The following is a 22,636-nucleotide window of genomic DNA, read 5'->3' as shown; positions in this document are numbered from 1 at the left end:
AGTACCTCCTTAATCCCCCTACCTCCACCCCCCCGCCCTCCACCAGTCCCCCGCCCCCTCCCCCACCCCCCCCCCCCCCCCCCCCAGTACCCTTAATCCGCCCCCCCCTCCTCCCCCTCCCCCAACCAGTACCCCCCCCCCCCCCCCCCCCCCCCCCCCCAGTACCTCCCCCCCCCCCCCCCTTAGTCCCCCTCCCCCCCCCAGTACCAAGTACCTCCCCCCCCCTTCCCCCCCTCCCCCCCAGTAACCCCCCCCCCCCCTCCCCCCCCCCCAGTACCCCTTAGTCCCCCCCCCTCCCCCCCCCCCTTCCCCCCCCCTCCCCCACCACTCCCCCCCCCCCCCCCCCCCCCTCCCCCCCCCCCCCCCCCCCCCCCCCCCCTCCCCCACCAGTACCTTCCCCCTATCCCCCCCCCCCCCCCCCCCCCATTCCACCCCCCCCCCCCCCCCCCCCCCCCCCCCCCCCTCCCCCCCCCCCCCCTACACCCCCCCATCCCCCCCCTCCCCCCCCCCCCCCCCCCCCCCCCCCCCCCCCCCCCCCCCCCCCCCCCCCCCCCCCCCCTTCCTCCCCCCCCCCCCCCCCCCCCCCCCCCCCCCCCCCCCATATTTCCCCTCCCCCCCCTACCCCCCCCCCCCCCCCCCCTCCTAATAATTTCCCCCCCCTCCATCCCCCCCCTCCCCACCCCTCCCCCCCCCCCCCCCCCCCCCCCCTCCCCCCCCTAACCCCCCCCCCCCCCCCCCCCCCCCCACCCCCCCCCTTCCCCCCCCCCCCCCCCCCCCCCCCCCCCCCCCATCCCCCCCCCCCCCCCCCCCCCCTTCCCCCCCCCCCCCCCCCCCCCTACCCCCACCAGTACCCCCCCCCCCCCCCCCCCCCCCCCCCCCCCCCCCCCCCCCCCCCCCCCTCCCCCCCCCCCCCCCCCCCCCCCCCAGTACCCCCCCCCCCCCCCCCCCACCAGTACCCCCCCCCCCCCCCAGTGCCCTATCCCTCCCCCCCCCCCCCCAGTACCCCCCCCCCCCCCCCCTCCCCATATCCTCCCCCCCCCCCCCCCCCCCCCCCACCCCCCCCCCCCCCCTCCCCCACCAGTACCCCCCCCCCCCCCTCCCCCCCCCCCCCCCCCCCCCCCCCCACCCCCCCCCCCCCCCCCCCCCCCCCCCCCCCCCCATTCCCCCCCCCCCCCCCCCCCCCAACCTCCCACCCCCCCCCCCCCCCCCCCCCCCCCCTCCAAATTTCCTCCCCCTAACCCCCACCATTTAATTTAATCCCCCCCCCCCCCCCCCCTTAGTCCACCCCCCCCCCCCCCCCCCTTTCCCCCCCCCCTACCCCCCCCCCCCCAGTACCCCCTGTTCCCCCCCCCCCCCCCCCCCCCTCACCCTCCCCCCCCCCCCCCCCCCCCCCCCCCCCCCCCCCCCACCCCCCCCTCCCCCCTGTAACCCCCCCCCCTCCCCCTCCCCCCCCCCCCCCCCACCTAGTCCGCCCCTATTTCCCCCCCCCCCCCCCCCTGTCCCCCCCCCCCCCCCTATCCTTCCCCCCGTCCCCCCCCCCCCCCCCCCCCCCTCCCCCCCCCCCCCCCCCCCCCCTATCCCCCCCCCCCCCTCCCCCCCCCCCCCCCCCCCCCCCCCCCCCCCCCACCCCCACTTCCTTAGTCCCCCCTCCTCCCCCCCCCCCCCCCCCCCCCCCCTTCCCCCCCCCCCCCCCCCCCCCCCCCCCCCCCCCCCCCCCTAGTCCCCCCCCCCCCCCCCCCCCCCCTCCTCCCCCCCCCCAGTACCCTTCCTACCAGTATCCCCTGATCCCCCACCCCCCCCCCCTCCTTAGTCCGCCCTCCTCCCCCTCCCCCCCCCCCCCTACCCCCCCCCCCCCTCCCCCCCTCCCCCCCCCCCCCCCCCCCCCTTAGTCCCCCTGTCCCCCCCCCCCCCCCCCTACCTTCCCCCCCCCCCCCCCATCCCCCCCTCCTCCCCCTCCCCCCCACCACCCTGTTTAGTCCCCCCCCCCCCCTCCCCCCCCCCCCTTAGTCCCCCCTCCCCTCCCCCCACCCCTCCTGTAACTAACCCCCCCCCCACCCCCCCACCCCCACCCCCCCCGCCCCCCCCCCTACCCCACCCCCCATACATAATAGATCCCCCCCCCTCCCCTACAAGTACCCCCCCCCCTTAATCCTCCCTCCCCCCCCCCATCCCCCCAGGAACCCTTACCTCCCCCCTCCTCCCCCCCCACCAGTAAGTACCTCCCACTCCCCCCTCCCCCCCCCCCACCAGACTACCCCCTTTGTCCCCTCCTCCCCCTCCCCCACCAGTACCTCCTTTGTCCACTATCCACCTCCCCCTACCAGTACATGTAGTCCCCATCCTCCCCCCCCACCAGTACCCCCCCCCCTTCCCCTCCCCCCACTAAACCAGTACCTCCCCACTTAACCATAAACCCCATTCCACTACATTCCTGTCCTAGACCATTTAGTTTAGTCACCCATCTTTAGTCTGCCCTGTCCCCCTTTGTACCCCCACCTATTCTTTGAACATAGCCCTGTCCCCCCAGTACTTTCTTTTCCGTCTCCCCCTCCCCAACCAGTTTTATCCACTAGTCTGCCCTCCCCCCCCCATACTGTAACATCAGTAATTTTTACTATGCTATCCTCCCCTCCCCCACTAATAATGTCCTCACTGTTTTCATATCCACTCCCCCCCCTGACTTTGTCCTCCTGTTTTTTGCCCCACTAGACATTTTGTCAGACTAGACCCTCCCCCCCCCACTACAGCCTGTCATACCATAGACCTGTTTTTTGTAACTTTTGTCACTAGACTGTAGACAAGTGAAAATGTTTTGTTTTTTCAAAAACTCCACTAGGACTGTCACTAGACTTATAGTACATATTTTTTGTCACTAGACATTTTTTTTTGTCCACCCACCAGTTTTTGTCACTGTTTTTGTCACTACTAGACTGTAGACTGTTTTTGTCAAGACTAGTTTGAAAACAAATGTCACTAGACATATTTTATAAATGTCAACTGTTTTTTGTCACTAGACTGTAAATGTTTTTGTCACTGTTTTGTCACTAGACTGTAGGACTGTTTTTGTCACTACTAGACTAGACTGTTTTTGTCACTAGACTGATTTTGTCACTAGACTGTAGACTGTTTTTGTCACTAGACTGTAGACTGTTTTTGTCACTAGACTGTAGACTGTGTTTTGTCACTAGACTGTAGACTGTTTTTGTCACTAGACTGTAGACTGTTTTTGTCACTAGACTGTTTTTTTGTCACTAGACTGTAGACTGTTTTTGTCACTAGACTGTTTTTGTCACTAGACTGTAGACTGTTTTTGTTACTAGACTGATTTTGTCACTGGACTGTTTTTGTCACTAGACTATAGACTGTTTTTGTCACTAGACTGTTTTTTGTCACTAGACTGTAGACTGTTTTTGTCACTGGACTGTTTTTTTGTCACTAGACTGTAGACTGTTTTTGTCACTAGACTGTTTTTGTCACTAGACTGTAGACTGTTTTTGTCACTAGACTGTAGACTGTTTTTGTCACTAGACTGTAGACTGTTTTTGTCACTGGACTGATTTTGTCACTAGACTGTAGACTGTTTTGTCACTAGACTGTAGACTGTTTTTGTCACTAGACTGTTTTTGTCACTAGACTGTAGACTGTTTTTGTCACTAGACTGTGACTGATTTTTGTCACTAGACTGTAGACTGTTTTTTGTCACTAGACTGTAGACTGTTTTTGTCACTAGACTGTAGACTGTTTTTGTCACTAGACTGTAGACTGTTTTTGTCACTGGACTGTTTTTGTCACTAGACTGTAGACTGTTTTGTCACTAGTTTTTGTCACTAGACTGTAACTGTTTTTGTCACTAGACTGTTTTTTTGTCACTAGACTGTTTGTTTTTCACTAGATGACTGTATGACTTTTTTGTCACTAGACTGTAGACTGTTTTTGTCACTCGTAATGTTTTGTACTAGTTAGACTTTTTTGTCACTGGACTGTTTTTTTGTCACTACAACTGTTTTTGTCACTAGACTGTTTTTGTCACTAGACTGTTTTTTGTCACTAGACTGTAGACTGTTTTTGTCACTAGACTGTTTTTTGTCACAGACTGTAGACTGTTTTTGTCACTAGACTGTAGACTGTTTTTGTCACTAGACTGTTTTTGTCACTAGACTGTAGACTGTTTTTGTCACTAGACTGTTTTTGTCACAAGACTGGACTGTTTTTGTCACTAGACTGTAGACTGTTTTTGTCACTAGACTGTTTTTGTCACTAGACTGTAGACTGTTTTTGTCACTAGACTGTAGACTGTTTTTGTCACTAGACTGTTTTTGTCACTAGACTGTAGACTGTTTTTGTCACTAGACTGTAGACTGTTTTTGTCACTAGACTGTTTTTGTCACTAGACTATAGACTGTTTTTGTCACTAGACTGTTTTTGTCACTAGACTGTAGACTGTTTTTGTCACTAGACTGTTTTTTGTCACTAGACTGTAGACTGTTTTTGTCACTAGACTGTTTTTTGTCACTAGACTGTAGACTGTTTTTGTCACTAGACTGTTTTTTGTCACTAGACTGTAGACTGTTTTTGTCACTAGACTGTTTTTGTCACTAGACTGTAGACTGTTTTTCACTAGACTGTAGACTGTTTTTGTCACTAGACTGTTTTTTGTCACTAGACTGTAGACTGTTTTTGTCACTAGACTGATTTTGTCACTGGACTGTTTTTGTCACTAGACTGTATACTGTTTTTGTCACTAGACTGTTTTTGTCACTAGACTGTAGACTGTTTTTGTCACTAGACTGTAGACTGTTTTTGTCACTAGACTGTAGACTGTTTTTGTCACTGGACTGATTTTGTCACTAGACTGTAGACTGTTTTGTCACTAGACTGTAGACTGTTTTTGTCACTAGACTGTAGACTGTTTTTGTCACTAGACTGTAGACTGTTTTTGTCACTAGACTGATTTTGTCACTGGACTGTTTTTGTCACTAGACTGTAGACTGTTTTTGTCACTAGACTGTAGACTGTTTTTGTCACTAGAATGTAGACTATTTTTGTCACTGGACTGTTTTTTGTCACTACAATGTTTTTGTCACTAGACTGTTTTTGTCACTAGACTGTTTTTGTTACTAGACTGTAGACTGTTTTTGTCACTAGGCTGTAGACTGTTTTTGTCACTAGACTGTAGACTGTTTTTGTTACTAGACTGTAGACTGTTTTTGTCACTAGGCTGTTTTTGTCACTAGACTGTAGACTGTTTTTGTCACTAGACTGTACACTGTTTTTGTCACTAGACTGTTTTTGTCACTAGACTGTAGACTGTTTTTGTCACTAGACTATAGACTGTTTTTGTCACTAGACTGTTTTTGTCACTAGACTGTAGACTGTTTTTGTCACTAGACTGTAGACTGTTTTTGTCACTAGACTGTTTTTGTCACTAGACTTTTTTTGTCACTAGACTATAGACTGTTTTTGTCACTAGACTGTTTTTGTCACTAGACTGTACACTGTTTTTGTCACTAGACTGTAGACTGTTTTTGTCACTAGACTGTTTTTGTCACTAGACTATAGACTGTTTTTGTCACTAGACTGTTTTTGTCACTAGACTGTTTTTGTCACTAGACTGTAGACTGTTTTTGTCACTAGACTGTAGACTGTTTTTGTCACTAGACTGTACACTGTTTTTGTCACTAGACTGTACACTGTTTTTGTCACTAGACTGTACACTGTTTTTGTCACTAGACTGTAGACTGTTTTTGTCACTAGACTGTTTTTGTCACTAGACTGTAGACTGTTTTTGTCACTAGACTGTTTTTGTCACAAGACTGTAGACTGTTTTTGTCACTAGACTGTACACTGTTTCTGTCACTAGACTGTTTTTGTCACTACACTGTTTTTGTCACTAGACTGTACACTGTTTTTGTCACTAGACTGTACACTGTTTTTGTCACTAGACTGTAGACTGTTTTTGTCACTAGACTGTACACTGTTTTTGTCACTAGACTGTACACTGTTTTTGTCACTAGACTGTACACTGTTTTTGTCACTAGACTGTACACTGTTTTTGTCACTAGACTGTAGACTGTTTTTGTCACTAGACTGTTTTTGTCACTAGACTGTAGACTGTTTTTGTCACTAGACTGTAGACTGTTTTTGTCACTAGACTGTAGACTGTTTTTGTCACTAGACTGTAGACTGTTTTTGTCACTAGACTGTTTTTGTCACTAGACTGTAGACTGTTTTTGTCACTAGACTGTAGACTGTTTTTGTCACTAGACTGTACACTGTTTTTGTCACTAGACTGTAGACTGTTTTTGTCACTAGACTGTTTTTGTCACTACACTGTTTTTGTCACTAGACTGTACACTGTTTTTGTCACTAGACTGTACACTGTTTTTGTCACTAGACTGTACACTGTTTTTGTCACTAGACTGTACACTGTTTTTGTCACTAGACTGTACACTGTTTTTGTCACTAGACTGTAGACTGTTTTTGTCACTAGACTGTACACTGTTTTTGTCACTAGACTGTACACTGTTTTTGTCACTAGACTGTACGCTGTTTTTGTCACTAGACTGTACACTGTTTTTGTCACTAGACTGTTTTTGTCACTAGACTGTTTTTGTCACTAGACTGCTTTTGTTACTAGACTATAGATTGTTTTTGTCACTGGACTGTTTTTGTCACTAGGCTGTTTTTATCACTAGACTGTACACTGCTTTTGTTACTAGACTGTAGACTGTTTTTGTCACTAGACTGTAGACTGTTTTTATCACTAGACTGTAGACTGTTTTTGTTACTAGACTGTAGACTGTTTTTGTCACTAGACTGTAGACTGTTTTTGTCACTAGACTGTTTTTGTCACTAGACTGTAGACTGTTTTTGTCACTAGACTGTAGACTGTTTTTGTCACTAGACTATAGACTTTTTTAGTCACTAGACTGTTTTTGTCACTAGACTGTTTTTTGTCACTAGACTATAGACTGTTTTTGTCACTAAACTGTAGACTGTCTTTGAAACAAATGTCTCAACTGTGCCCGTGAAACTTTCTATCTTTTTCTCTAAGTTTCTATCAAAGTACGTTAATAATTCGTCTTCCGTCAGTGTAAGTGATCGATGCATGTTTTTTTTTATTTCAATTATGTGTTCTTGTGGGAAGGTATCAAATATGACGCCAATAAAGATAAATGTAATACCTATAGACAAATTATGCTCATAATTTAAATTTTCTTTTCTTTTTGTTACATTGTACACTATTCATATAACCTTACCAACCAGGAAATCGTTAACACTTGTGTAAACGCAGTAGTTGCCAATGGCAATTTAAAAACATCGACATTGTCCAATTGTCTTGATTAACTCAATTGCTCAACCTGGGTGTTAAATAACATTTTCTAATATTTTGATTCAGGTGCAAATTTTAATTGGCCTAAGGTGGTATTTTAAGTAGGTCACAATTATCTAGTTTTCAAAATTGAGAATAAGCATGTTTCTAATATGTGATGCCAATTTCAATTTCACAGATGCAATTTTCGAAATGTATTGCTATGGAAATTGATATATGCGTGGCGACCTCGGGACAGATGAGTAGGACCTAATTTTGCAGATTTAAACCTACGGTGTACTTCTAGATATCACGTGACATTTTGCTTTTGAAAAACACCTTCTCCAGAATGGCTTAATATTGCACAATTCTTTAACATTTTGTCATATTTTATATTATCATTAGAATTGGTCGAAAAGCAGGTCACAATTTTATTATCTGAAAGGGTCAGTCACAGCACAGGCGTTTGGTTCTGTAGAAATTTTTCTTGGTTTACTTGATACGATCTGCGTCATTTTCCCGAAGAAAGTCTCTTCGGAAATTCTATTTTATAACAATGATATTCCGTATTTCCGTATGAACATAAATTTTTATTTATATGTTTGACTGTTACGTTTCAGACATCACTTTAAATGAAACATTGATAAAAAATGACAAAATTAAAAAAAAAAAAAAGTATTAGTACCGTCGTCGCACATCGAACCCAAATTCATAGAATAATGAATCAAGCTCCTTGTCCGCTACACTACCTATAATGTTAGCAAACATGCTAGTCTTCACATTGACCATATCGCTGAAGACCGCCATGTTTGGGATTCCTTTTCTAAATTACAAAACGACAACTGCGTTATTATTATTATGATTGGTTGATATATTTAGACACAAAACGCTAATTCTCTGTCGTGGGACCCAGAGTATTAATGGAGCATCGTAGAGTTTAAACACTGTAATTCCTGAAGATAAATAAACCCTCACTTATGTCTGTAGATAAATGAACCCTCACGTATGCTTGTAGACGCTAATAGTATGAATAAATACCAAGATTTCGCAAAAACAACTACTCAAAATTTCCGTTTTCACTGGCCATTTTATCACAATTATATGAACGATTAAAAATAATATTTAATGGATGTTACAGTCTTCACTTAATTTGTCAACAAACAAAACCTAGGGTCGTTTTCATAGCTCATACAATGATAATAACTGTGGACGTCGTTTGTTGTAGCTTTTGTTAGAAACAACTCTTACAATGTATTAAAAATGTCTCCCCGAAGTCTCATTCCTACAAAGCAAATGATAATGAAGGTATATGATAAAACATATTTTTAAAAAACTGGTGGTCATTGCGGCCATTTTAGTTTTATTAATCAGGAACTATAACAATTAATATAATCCAAGCTTAATAACAACGCAAGACGGGTGTTCTTCCTTATCAAAAGCACACACGAACCATTGGTTCAGATGAGCTAATAAGTTTAAACAACAATCTATGTTAAAAATACATCAGTGAAAAAACCATAGTGTCGTAAATTGTATTATCATTATCTAATATTTTGCGTAATAATTTAATAATTCACTTTGCATTTTAAGCTTCCGTCATAATCCTCAACGACAATAGTGGGCTTCCCAATCTGATTGAAATACTGATCCTTGCCATTTGTATCATTCCGCTTCATAGAGGATCTGACAACATCCCATTAGGGTCACGTTATGGTGACCTTTCAGATTTACCAATCAGATTCGTACCATCCAATTTCTCGACGGGGCGAAACAGTTTGTAAAAGCTGAAAGAATCATTTTCGTGTCGAATGAAGAGCATAACATAGCTACATGCATATCTATTGTGAAACATATTCTTTAGGTTGGTAAGTTAACATATCCATGGCCGGACGAAAAGTTGTGATCAGTAAATGTACATGTAGCTCGGCAGCGGAGAAAATATATTTGAACTATTACAGGAACCATTACGTAAGACGTAATGAGAACCTCTCAGATCATCTATATGGGACAAAAGAATACATGTTTTATTCTGACTGTGGACTACAAAGCTATCACCAAGAATTGAAGATTGTTACACTGGTGTATCAATTGTGTCATTTTCGGTGATAAAATCCTGCAAGTGTTCTGGAAATTTCGGATATTCTTTCTTAAAGCTGGCACTCAATTCATTAAACCCGTCATTGTGGGCTGAGGTTCGAACAAGCGATCCTTCAAGGCTTTGGAACCGTGGATCCTCTGTTGTCTTGTCGTAAAACTTGTAAAGTGGTACGATGTCAGAAAACACACCTTCATTGTCAATGGTATGGAATATCTGAGTGACACCACTGGCATTCCTCAACTTAAATATAACATGTGGACCATTATGGTCGTTTGGGGAAATTTCCAAATCGGGCAATTTTAAAGTTTCTAGTTCCGCAGAGGTAACACTGCCGTTTCCGCCCATGGAACTGACCGCTCTTTTAGATAGCTGACTCGTCAGTCGTGATAAAATTTCTTGTTTTTTAGTTGGGCGGTCGATGTCGGGTAAGACGACTCCGACTTGCTGTAGATGTTGTTGTCGCTTCTGTTGACGAAGTAGAAAGGATCGTCTGTGAAGGTCTAGCAGACGCGTCGTTCTGGTCTTTTCAATCTTGATGTGTGACAATTTGACGTCCAGCATCTGTTGTTGGGTAATGTTATCGTATAATAGTACACGTGAGACTTTGGTCTTAGGGAGCAAACTCCGTCGCTTGTTACCGTAGTTTGGCATAATACGAGGCGGACCGTGCATGTACGCCAAACTGACACTCCCTTTGTTCCCGGCAGGCTGGTGTTCCCCGGATGTTACCTTGCCTGGTGCCATGTTATCCGGGGAGTTGCTATGGTAACCAGGGATGGTAATAGATTCCGGTCCCATCCTGGATAGATATAAACACAAATGGAACTTAATCCAGAAATCTGAAACAAGTCAAACAAGTAATAGTATTTGTTAATTAGTGTATTATGTCAACGAAATTATATCAACGGTTGTTTTCTAGATAACACTGGATATCCTTATAAACAGATGTCTGTAGGATACGAATTATTTGAAGTAGTTAATATTAGGCAAAGAAATAATTCTAACAGATTGGAGGAAATATTGTCGAATTTTCGAGGAGATTTGCCCCTTGGTCATAATGTACTTAATTTTACAGAGTGTATCTTATATTTACATATGCCCCTATATAGTCAACGGGAGGGGAGTTGCGTTCAAATTAGCGTAAACGCAATGACGTATGAATACAAACGCAGTGCAGGTTCGGACTACTTCTAGTTCACACTTCGATAAGATTTTGCGTCATAAGTTGACGGATTTTAAAATAACAATAAAGAGTTTTTATTAGATCCAGTTAAATATGTATTTGACATCAAAACAAAACATGTGTTCAAGGATTGTAACAGGAAAAAAATTACTACAAAATGAATCGCTGGTCGGGGCTACAACCGGGGGGCTTTCCTCAGGAATGTTCGGGGAATCCCATAGTTACGTCAAATACATCACTCATCTCACCTAAATATACAGAACATCTAATTGTCGGTGAATAATTCTGGGAGCGTCTAAGCGAACAATAGGTTAACAGATCATATACAGGTTTCCAGAAAAAAAAACCATTACAGGTAGCCTGTCCGAAACAGTATCATCAGCTTAAATGGCCCCGTCTTTGCATTCAAAATAGGCCTACACCCACGCAAACACTTGTCTATCCTCCGTACAATAAAATAAAAGTCATGACTGCGAAGAATTTAGTGTATATCGCGTTCTTAGACCGATACATACATGACAAACATTCAGCAGCTCAACGGTCATACCATCAATAGGCTTTATCACAGTCACTTTCCTCGGTTGAAAATCAAATATGGCGGCTCGCTTCACTTCGGACCGCGTTACTACCCTGACAACGATACATACCGGTAGTCGTTCCGCCTTGGTTATCTCAATTTTTATTCGAAATGGACATTATTAACTATATCTTCGGTCATCCTGACTACCGTAGTTACCCAACTTAGCAACCATCACCTTTTTAAATTGTACGTAAAGGTAGATTTATTTATGTAAATATATAGATTGAACCGTGTTTTGATTGCGTTAAAGGTGGTATGAACGCAATGGGATACAGACATATTCTACATGTAGCGCTAACGCGCTACATTGAATATGTCTGTATCCCATTGCGTTCATACCACCTTGAACGCAATCAAAACACTGTTCAATCTCTATATATACTTAAATACACAGGCGCAAACACAACATTATGTTTTGAAGCTTATATTCTTGGTAATCTGATCTAAGGAATTTCAATACAGTTATTGAAGAAATTATCTCTCGTCAGGAAATTTTAACATTTTTAAGATCTGAGACCTTCTGAATGGCTCTACTATGAAAAAATTGGGATGTATCACTGTTTATGGTCACAAACAAGTTTGTTATGTTTTCTCAAAATGTATGAGAAATATTTTTTGGTCTTCAATGACTTGATGTGAGAAGTTATAGGGGGCAATGGTAATGTAAATGGGACCAGTAAGGAAATGGTATAAATCGTTTGTTGTGGTAACAAGATAGCTCATTATTATTAATCAAAGACTTGTAACAAAACAAAATACAGACCAAGGTTGACCACGATAAAGTAGTCCTGGAACGAACTAATCAGAAAATCACGTCATTACAAGTACAACGTCAGAATTTATAAATACACAACAGAATTCATCAAATTGTCTATAAGTTAAATAAAAGTAATAGCCCATCTCGGTAGCAGCTCATGAATAATGGGAGTGTTTAAACATCTGAAAACAGTCGAGGTTAACACGGAATCAGATTGTTGAAATGATAAAGCAATTTCCATGTTGAATAAACAAGGTGAAACCCTGATGTTTACTTTGACTTGATAAAACGTTAATATTGGTACACAGTGAAATGTACTTCATTCATATATTAGAAACGATTACGCCAGGTAATTTCAAATATCAGACACACCTACGAGGAATACTAGTCTAAAACATAATTATATGGCAGGAGGCAAACTGAATTACGAAGCACTACAACACTGTTTCGTCCTTATATAGAGCTTGTCAGTAAACAGAAAAAAATGTCTTTGGGCAAATGCAGGTCAAATCCCGGTCTACTTAACCACTGACACCACTTTATTATCGCGATATATGAATTATCGCCAAATTTCGCGACAGAGCTCAAACTCGAAATCAGAAGTTTCGCGAATATTAATAAAAATGTCTTTATGGATGTATGATTTTCAGTAAGAGGCTTTGATATTGAATTTATAAATTGATGATTCGCTTTGCTGAAAATAACGGTGACGCGAAATATCGTGTACGCGAAAGTCAAGTGGTTCTCAGAATCTACCTAAACACAGCAAAGTAGCGTTAATACGGGTAAGGAATTTGACCTGGATTTGACCTCAATATGGCTGGGAATCAACCTGAACATTCATTTGAAAAACTAATCAGATCATTTTGGTGAAATTCGTCTGAAAATGAAAATGACCTGAAATTGACCCGAATTCCTTGTAAACAATTTGAATTGAAATTGACATTTCTCATGTGAAGTTGACCTTATTTTCATCCCATTACAAGGTGAGTTTTATATGAATTTTATGTCTAGATATTTTCAGATAAAATTGACCTAAAGGCAATTTGTCTATGTATGGGGAAGACTTAAGTCTGGAAATATCTCGCAAAAAAGGAAAGCGGAAAGCTCGATTGGAAAGTGAAAATTAAATAATGAGAGAATTTGTAAAGTTAGCTAGATCAATAGTGTACATGGCACAAAAAACAAATTCTGTCACGCATTTACTAATACCATTTACTAATACTACACAATTGACATTTAGTGATTAATGTATTAAACAATAAACTAACTTGTTTCGCTTACCTTAGAAGGTCATCCTAGTGTAACCAGTTCACCATATCTGAAAGAGAGAGAGAAAAGTTGATGACGGGTATATATCGATATTTGGTCCTATTCACGTTCACGGATACCGACACTCCTGTCGTGCAATGAATGTCAACATCTTCAAAACAGTAAACCGTTAGCCCTGTCAGCCGGGAGGAATTGTCAAACACAACAAAACAGATTTTCTATTACACTAATTTGACCACAAATACTTAACAGAGTTGTTCCATAGATGCCATCGATTTTCAGTACGCTTACATTTTACGATAAGTTACATGTTATAAACTTTGTTCATTAAGTAGAAATCGATTTTCGTAAAGCTATCACCTTTCGCTCTCTCACAAGTTACTCCAGCACCTAGCGGTGTAAATAATGTCTCGCTTCAATAAACCCAGTGTGAATCAGTGATATCCTATAGAAGACTATATCCAATATCTTTCACTTAGACGAACTGACACTATAAGATACCCACAGGCAAAGCTTTTATATATTGCATTAACAGTGAACAAAATAAATATACATATGTTTACAGACTTTCAAGTGATGTTGACACGACAATATATAGATACCCCCAGTGTTCACGACTCGCTGATTTATTAAAGATGACATGACCATATGTTTGAATAGATTATAAGCAGATCTATATTTCTTCAGCTGATGAGGTTTTCAGATGAATGATCCGTGTTAGGATAAATACGTTAATACAGCTCAATATACACCAGAGGTCGTTACACTTCGATGAACAATATTCTACCATTACAAAGTCCTACATTGAACAAAATTCAAGTGCTGCAAGGCCCTACAGTGATCAATTGCAAATATTCAACTTTTCCTAAAATCTTGCAGTGAGCAATGCTCAATTCTTTACACTAGTTTCTACAGTAAAAAAATAACTCGAATAAATGTGTAGCAAAAACATTAAATGTTTTATAACTACTAAAAAGAGCAAATTCCAAATTATGAAATTTCTATTGTGAACAATACACGGGTATTGAACTGTTATCACGTTTCTACAATGAACAAAATTAAAATGTTACAATATTCATGACAACAATTTGCAATTGCTATAAAATTCCTCATTTTAAAAATTAAAACTTCCAGACGAATTATCCCCCCACCTTTATACCAACATATCAAATTGTTATTCTACATTCTAATAATATTTATGAATTGTACAGAAATCTGTGTTTTATAGCATTATTTCTGCATCAGATTGAGTGCCACCTTTTACGATGTATTATATGCATGTAGTGACTGTTTTGGACACTTAAACACAACTAGGTTTTAACTGGCGATCCCATTGGGATACGATTTAAGCCATCTTAAGTGTGGCAGGTGGTATAAAGGTAATTCAAACACGCTTTAATTGAGCAGAATGCTATTATAAACCATTGGGTGATTTACAATGTTAAATGTTTTATTTTTATAAGAGACCTCGGACTATGTATTATTGCGTTGTAATTTGCTTATATACCGGTGTTCTGTTGATTTTTTTTTCACTCAAAGATAAATGCGTTCGTTCAGTTTAATTCGAACAATTAAATTGTCAACGAATGGCACAAAAGACATTCACGATAATATCATTTGAATAATATATGGCCTGAGATTATCTAGATTGAATTAGGCAAGTGAAAGTAAAGAATTAAACAAGAGTATGTTGGTTGAAAATTGTACTGGTATTTTACAAGAAAAACAAAGATAAGATTTCTTTTGTTAACAGCTCATACAAACAGTTAAAAGATTTTGGTTTGACAATGCTAACGTCATTCTAACAGCCAGGATCATGTAAGGACGTGCCAGGTTTGTTGGTGGATGAAAGCCGGAGTACCCGGAGAAAAACCACCGACCAGCGGTCAGTACCTGGCAACTGCCCCACATAGGATTCGAACCCGCATTCCAGAGGTGGAGGGCTTGTGGTAATATGTCGGAACATCTTAACCACTCGGCCACCGCGGCCCCTACCCCCCGGATCATGGATCATTAAGGACATACCATAATGATTGTGGTGTAGGAAAGCAGGAATATCCGGAGAAAAAAACCACCAGCATACGGGCAGTACTTGGTAACTCTATATGTCCCACATGGGATTCGAACTCGCGACCCAGAGGTGAAGGGTTTGTGGTGATATGTTGGGACATCTTAACCACTCGGCCATCGCGACCCCAACTCAAAGATGTAAGTATTTACATTATCAACATCTAACTGCATACTTGACTGAAAGGACTTAATATACATTACTAGTGTGAAAGCGATTAACTTTTGAAAGATTCCCTGGGGTTACATATCCTCAACACCCCAGGGGTTACTATCATCGTCATTATATCCACCTCTAGACTATTTCATAGCAAATCTGAAGTCATTTAATGAGAAATCACAAACCAGCTGAGACTATCTTTGAAGATTACAGAGAGAGACGCCAAACTTCAAAGACACACGGGGTACAGTTATTTGATTATTGTGGTGTACATCAGATGATTGAACTGTCTGTTCAATTATCATCACACACAGAACCTTTAGTGTTGCTATGACAAAGTTCAGGGATGGATGTTTCGTAATTTAATCGCTGTTTACGATTGGAAGTAGCTGATAATACTTCAGCAGATTTTATATAAAAAAGTTATCTATGCTGACTTGCATTGTGTCGAAAATCCATCGAAGATGTATAATATTTGGATACATCAATATATTAAGTATAATGTCAATGAATATAGCCATAGTCTGTGGCAATTGTTGATAGACACACACAGCTATTGGACGTACAGTACGAATAGTTCTATCTACACAAAAACATAATTTGTAGCATATAAGCCCGTAATCTTTCGTTATAAAGAAACGTTGATGCATAACTTTCCTCCTAAGTCCACCAGTAAGAAATGATACATAGAGCCCCTCCCCTAACATTTTCCTTATAGAAAATAATCATTTTAACATACGCCCCTTTTTAGCAAACAGTATTTGATCGATCGTTTCCGTTCTTCTATGGGTAGAAGGACCATTTGATTGTGCCTTTCTCTCCTAGCGTTGTTCAAAGAACTTTTCAACATTCTAAATTATTTTGAAGATCCCTTTTCCTAACCCTAAAACTATTCGCTGAACAACCCTTCACCATCATCAAGAAGGGTTATTTAAGCAATGTAAATTGAAAACCCTTCTTTCAGAAATTCGTTTTGAACATGCATTATTCCTAATGAAGAAAGGTTGTTTGAAGATTTATATTCTTTCTTTGAAAATGTTATATATTTGAAGTCCCCGTTTAACTTTACTCCGAAATGCTTTTTGAACATACCTTATCTCTCCTCCAGAAATGTATTACTAATCCCACGTCCCTCTCCTTGTGTCATGTTATTTGAACAAATCGTTTCCCTCCTGTTGGAAGATTATTTGAAGATCACTTCCTCCATTTAGAACTGTAAACTCTCTTTGTCTTTAAACACGGAATTGTTATTTGACCAGCCCCTTATATGCCGCTACAGAAGCATTCTGTTGCATATCTAGCTCTGTTCAATCACTTCAGTGTTTACGTGTGTAAGTAATCTACAATTACACAAGTTTCTGTGATCTTCTTTGGTTTGGTAAGCTCGACAAAAATGTCGATTTACAACCAGACTACCTTTTATAACCCTTTGTGTGAAAGGCTGTACCCTGGTTGAGTATTACGATATACTCCTTTTCCATTCACCTGCCAACAATGTAGAAATGCATTGTCGGCTTTCTTAGGATATTTAACCTCCCCGAATCATTGATCTTTAATGGGACTAGAGAATGATAAAGTACCTCTAAAATTACATCATTGAATGTCACCGGCTGAAATAGCACAGGTTGTTAAACATCGTTGGATTCCACGGTTTCAAAACTGCATTTAAGTATTTCTATAAATGTTTTAAACACTCTTTTATACTATTTCAAACAATTCATCGTGTTTGAATTACATTTCTATATTGAATTATATATACTGTATAGAACCTTCTGGCAAATATACAGTTGTTGTATTCTTTAAAAATTAATTATTGTACTTCTGAATTAATTAAAAAATTTATGTCGCATATTATATAATAACTAGCCGGTCGTTTTTGCGAGTATAATATTTTCACAGTTTCGCGGGATATAGCTTTGGTTGGAAAATTTGACCCGCGAAAAAATGAAAAATAGATGAAATTTGTATTCTTGAATAGCCAAAATAAAATTTTACATTTTTAGTCTAAAACGAAAATCGATATCTTAATTTTGACTGGTGAAAATGACTGACTATACTGCGGTGCTATAGAGATCAACCAACTAAGTAAGTTTACATAGTCCACAGTGTTAAAGTTTGTTAAAGTTTTGTAATGTACTATTAAAACAGCAGAATATTAGTTATTGTATGCTATAATTAAATTGCAACACTAGAAAAAGTGTGGATCCTTCAGCTCAAACTCCAACCAGGGTATTTTGAAATAAGTAATTTTACACTAAAAAATCGTGAAATTTAATATTTTTACCTATTCATTATCAAAATTTATTTTTTGAATCTTAATGTCAATCTGATTTCCAAATTCATATCATTGTTATCTAGGAATAATTACCTGTCAGAAAACAACTAGCCAATCACGCAGAGGCCGGGTCAAAATTCTATCCTGAGCACAATCTTGTATACATAGAGGCCATTTCGAAGGTCTTTTTTCCATTAGTTGGTTGTTCAATTAACTACAGTTACTGGTTCCATTCGACTTATGCAAGTTAATTTTCCGACTCATCGTATACTTGTTCTAATCCATTCGACTTCTGCTAGTTTATTTCTCCAGTCTTCTTAACCATTCGACCTATGCGAGCTATTTTCCGAATCGACTTATGGCATACGTGTTATAAACAAGAAAGTTTCAGGAATACATTTTTCATCATAGAAAATTTGTAACTATTTTTAATACACGTTTTTTTTATTATTATTATTATTCTAACTTCGCGTTCATACAAATAAAATAAACTTATTTGATATCAAAACTGCTTTACATAAAGAATTAATATGTATGAACATTAAAACTGTAGATATATATAACTGTGTGTCTTCAGTTTGTGGGAAATTGCATTCCATATGAAGTAATAGAGCGATATTAAACCTTTCTTTGATACGACAGGACATTATATTCCTCAACAAATACCGAACACTACCCAAATATTTGTAATGTAGGAGTAAAAACATTAAATATTTCAATTCACAATTTAAAACACATTATTATCAAACAGTCGCGATTTACAGAGAGAATACGATCATATACAGTGTCTTTGTAGTATACAAATACAGCTGGGAGGTGCATGCATTTCCCGCTATAATTGTTTGTCTATGAGCGCTACAGGAGAGGGGCGAGTGATGTGAGTATGACCCATCGACAGTTAATCTAACATTCTGAAGTATTTGTTTAAATCCTTTATATAAGGGTTAATACAATATGTCAGCTTGATGGTTATTTAAAGCCTCTTGTGAATAGGAAGACTACTTTATAACGACTGAAAAACAGTCTTATACAAAGAATGACAATAAATATGGCCTCCTCGTACTGTGAACAGCATGCCGAATACACACTCCAGTCGCTTACACGTGCAATCTCGGGGCACTTAAGGTAATATACTGAATACATATCTACGGGATCAGACATTCATAACACATTCCCTTTATCAATATTGAGGACAAGCATTACATCAACATGATTTGAATTACGTTGAGGTTTACGGATAACAGTCACGGTTCATTAAACAGAGTCCCTCGTAATACTGAGATAGCAATATTTTAACAAATGTAATGGGATAAAGATATTCCGCAGTTTTAAAATGTTTCAATGAGCCTTAGAAAAACAGCAATGCAATGTTATTATGTTAAGCAAACGCTAGGATACATGTAGTTACACAATTTAAGATTAAAACAAAATTTAAACAAAAATTAAAAAATGAATAAAGAATGACATCATTACAGAATTGATGACATTTGCACAAGCAACGACGTCTTCGCCCTCGAGAAAATAACTCTTTCCAGGGAGACAGTTCTAGATATATCCTTCCACAGAGAACTATAATGATTGTATATTACTGACATAAAAATAGGTATTGATGATATAAGAATTGTTAACTTGTGATAATGGCATAAGAACAGATAATAATGATATAATTAAAAGTAAAAGTGATATGATAAAAAGTAACAATGACATTAGAATTATGACATATGAACAAGCATACACGACAAAAAGAACTAGAAACGTACAATGTATACCCCAGATACCTCATATTTGAGACCATGGCGACCTGATGGCATGATTTGTTGGTGTAACTGTAATGTAACTAAATGTGCTCAGGAATAAAACCGGATACCGTCAAAACTATAACCTTAGCATTAGTGATCCTTTAAACCCCTAAATAACAATTTTCAACTTCATCAGACATCATTTAAATGTTTGCCAACCCGAAGCCTCCGTTGTTTCCATGACAACCATTATTGAATGGTTCAAAGATTAATGTGTTATTGTAAACCAACTTATTTTCGCGTGCGATCAAATTTCGCCGGCGATACGAATTCGCGAAAATGTATCTTCACGAAAATGTTTCAAATACAAGTAAGGTAGAACAATAGAAGTAAGATAGAACAATGGAAGCCTGGATCGCGAAACCTCATCGCTATGAAAAAAAGCGCTTAGGCATGAAAACGCGGAATTCAGTTGCCTCGAAAATTTTACAAAACCTGTGTATAGTGACAGGGTTACCGTGGCAACAACAAATTTCGGAAAAATAAATATTTGTTGAACATCTACACACGATCCCAAACATTACAGTGAAGTATAAGATTAGTTAATGAGTTTAGGATTAGTAGTCCGAACAATTTGCATATGACAGATATAAATTCGGACAAGGTGATTCCAGTATACCTGTTAACATTGCTTTGGTGGTATTATTTGTGACATTACATAAGTAGAAAATAGTATTACATTAGGTCAAGTACTGACATTTAACCATGTTTCGGCTATATATTTACACAGTTCATTCTGTCATTTAAATAATTTTACAATAAAAAAAATCATAGCACCAATAGGTAGTAATGGCGGATTAGAAAGTAAATATATCAACAGCTAGCACATGGCAAAGCGGCTTTGACATACGAAATGTCGCCTCTAAAATACGTGTATCAATAAGGATGTTATGTGCCAATGGTGTATTTCATTCTTTAAAAAATGATTAAAAAAATGATTGTTGTCACTCGTTAGCTCCACATTAATTGTTTAATACTTTTAATGGAATGATTTATACTCCCAAAATGGAATTGTTCGAGGCGAAGTATTTTTTGCTTATATTGTTTTATTTAAATCTCTACGAATAAACATACCAAAAAGTACCAATTTGCATACACATAAAATAAGAAACTCAATTACGTAGATCCACAGTCAGAAAGTAATCAAAGATGCCAAGAGGTTGAAAGTGGACTGAGGGAAAATACATCCATGTTTGCAGAATATATATGTATTACAATACTAAATATGGCCAGAAAATGTGCAGTTCATGTAACATTATCCATGGAAATTGAGCAGGCATGCTTTGTATGTCCCCTCATCTATCTTTCTATATTCGTGTGATACACTGACATTACCCCATTTTGTTTGATTGATTGATTAACGTCCTATTAACAGCCAGGGTCATGTAAGTACGACCTCCCGTGTACATGTATGTGGTGTGTTGCGTGTATGAAGTACGGGTGTGCATTTTGGGAACTTGTATAGTGGAATTGTTGCCCTTTTTATAGTGCTATATCACTGCAGCATGCCACCGAAGACACCAAGCAACACACTCACATTATACTGACAACGGGCGAACTAGTCGTCCCACTCCCTGTATGCTGAGCGCTAAGCAGGAACAGTAACTACCGCTATTATAGACTTTAATGTGTCTCGATCTGGGGACAGAACCCACAGCCTGCCTCATAGGGGCGAGTGGTCAACAGAAGGCCAAAAGTGAGGCGGTGTCAAGGGGCACGTAAGAAAGAACATTGATAGTTAGGAAGAAGAGAAAAGATCATATTATAAATTTAGTCGCCTTTTACGATCATGCAATAGGGGAAATAGGTACAATTCGTCCTATTTGCAAGAACAGAAATTATACCTTCTCCCTGCAAATGGAAATTTATTGAAAGTATCCTCCATGATTTTGCTGACAATCAGACTCGCTGTAACATATATATAATCATTTGGATCTATCAAAAGTGTATTGCTTCTTTAAAAGAAGCGAAATGATGTTATATAAACTATAAAAGTAATGTACCTACCTATTAGTCAGTAAGATTCATCGCCCATCCGAGCTCTGTCGATTCTAGCTCGATGAATGGACAGGCAGAGCAACTTTATAAAAGAGCATTCACATACTGAACAAATAGACGGCAATCTGATCTCAGCACCATAAAACAAGTTTGAATCCATTCACACCTATCGTCTACCCAAACAAAAGCGAAACGTATTGATCTAGATGATACTACAGAACAGCTAAGTACACCACTAGTGCGATGGATTACTCTAGAGATATTGATTTTCGGGCGAAATTATCGGAACCCACCGGGAGGTATTACTCGAAATGGGATAAAATCATCGCGAGTGTTTGACGATTTAAAGAGATTCAATATATCGACTTAAAGTGTAAATAAATCACTGTGAAGTGGTAAATCTATTTAATAAGGTTTTGTTTGAAATTGAACAAACACGCGATACCATCTGTTATTTTACCGTGTTGAATCTTATCACAAGATAAGTGGAAATTCCAGTAGTTATAAGCGACAGTCATGAAGATTGCTATCGCTTTTATTACGCTCCTAATAGCGGGATACAAATCAAGGATCGCTAGCCTAGAATCGCTCACGTGTTTAACGTCATAACTTAAGGTTTATATTAACATATTAAAATTGAATTATCGCATTTTTTAATATTCTATTTAATATATTTACAGATTTGGTGTTGAACCATAATACATGTAGTGACAAGTAATTGCGGTAAGCGACGCGCAGCGCCTCAATGTGTATTGTAGATTACGAGGCATTTCAATTTAGAATTAAGCAGAAGTTTCGAATATCAATACTAAATGATTATCCATATACTGTATTACATGATATATTGGCGGATACTTACTTTCATGTTTAGAAATAGTCATGGTTGACCGATTAAGCTGTGATTCCATTATGTATAAAACAACTTTCGCGGTTTAATATTCATGATTTCATAGTATCCATGAAAACAAATAAAGTTCTTACGCAACGTCTAATTCACGTTATACAATATGGTTGCTAACCGGTGGTGTTGCTGTTGTATTTTCCGAAAGTCTCATGTTCAAGGAGCGCACAGTGAATTATTTCGTACAACACATAAAATAAGCGGTCACGTGCTTTCGAGCGTCTACCCACTACT

The 22,636-nt window shown here is 40.5% G+C and overlaps 1 protein-coding gene and 1 pseudogene across 6 annotated transcripts; both read right to left on the bottom strand.

The window, feature by feature from the left end:
* Positions 1–442: 442 nt before the first annotated feature.
* On the bottom strand, positions 443–841 carry LOC138329808 (uncharacterized; annotated as a pseudogene).
* Positions 842–8,379: 7,538 nt separating this feature from the next.
* LOC138329997 (uncharacterized) lies at positions 8,380–21,658 on the bottom strand. 6 transcript variants are annotated; one of them, XM_069277326.1, is made up of 3 exons: positions 21,511–21,658; positions 13,215–13,251; positions 8,380–10,209 (listed from the first exon to the last, which is right to left on the bottom strand). In XM_069277326.1, the coding sequence occupies exon 3, from the start codon at positions 10,206–10,208 to the stop codon at positions 9,384–9,386; it is 825 nt and encodes a 274-aa protein (XP_069133427.1). In that variant the 5' UTR covers position 10,209; positions 13,215–13,251; positions 21,511–21,658; the 3' UTR covers positions 8,380–9,383. The 6 variants fall into 6 exon arrangements, with proteins under 6 accessions (XP_069133427.1, XP_069133424.1, XP_069133428.1 ...); XM_069277323.1 differs by having other exon boundaries at positions 8,380–10,249; positions 21,511–21,657; XM_069277327.1 differs by lacking the exon at positions 21,511–21,658 and adding an exon at positions 16,522–16,836.
* Positions 21,659–22,636: the final 978 nt, after the last annotated feature.

This window comes from Argopecten irradians, chromosome 8, assembly GCF_041381155.1.
Source record: "Argopecten irradians isolate NY chromosome 8, Ai_NY, whole genome shotgun sequence".
Taxonomy (NCBI): Eukaryota; Metazoa; Mollusca; class Bivalvia; order Pectinida; family Pectinidae; genus Argopecten; species Argopecten irradians.
Note: the sequence above shows the minus strand (reverse complement) of the source record. Positions and strands in the feature narration are given on the sequence as shown.

Bases quoted from the DNA above. Each gene is read 5' to 3' on its own strand.
- LOC138329997 (XM_069277326.1), bottom strand. From the start codon at position 10,208: ATGGGACCGGAATCTATTACCATCCCTGGTTACCATAGCAACTCCCCG.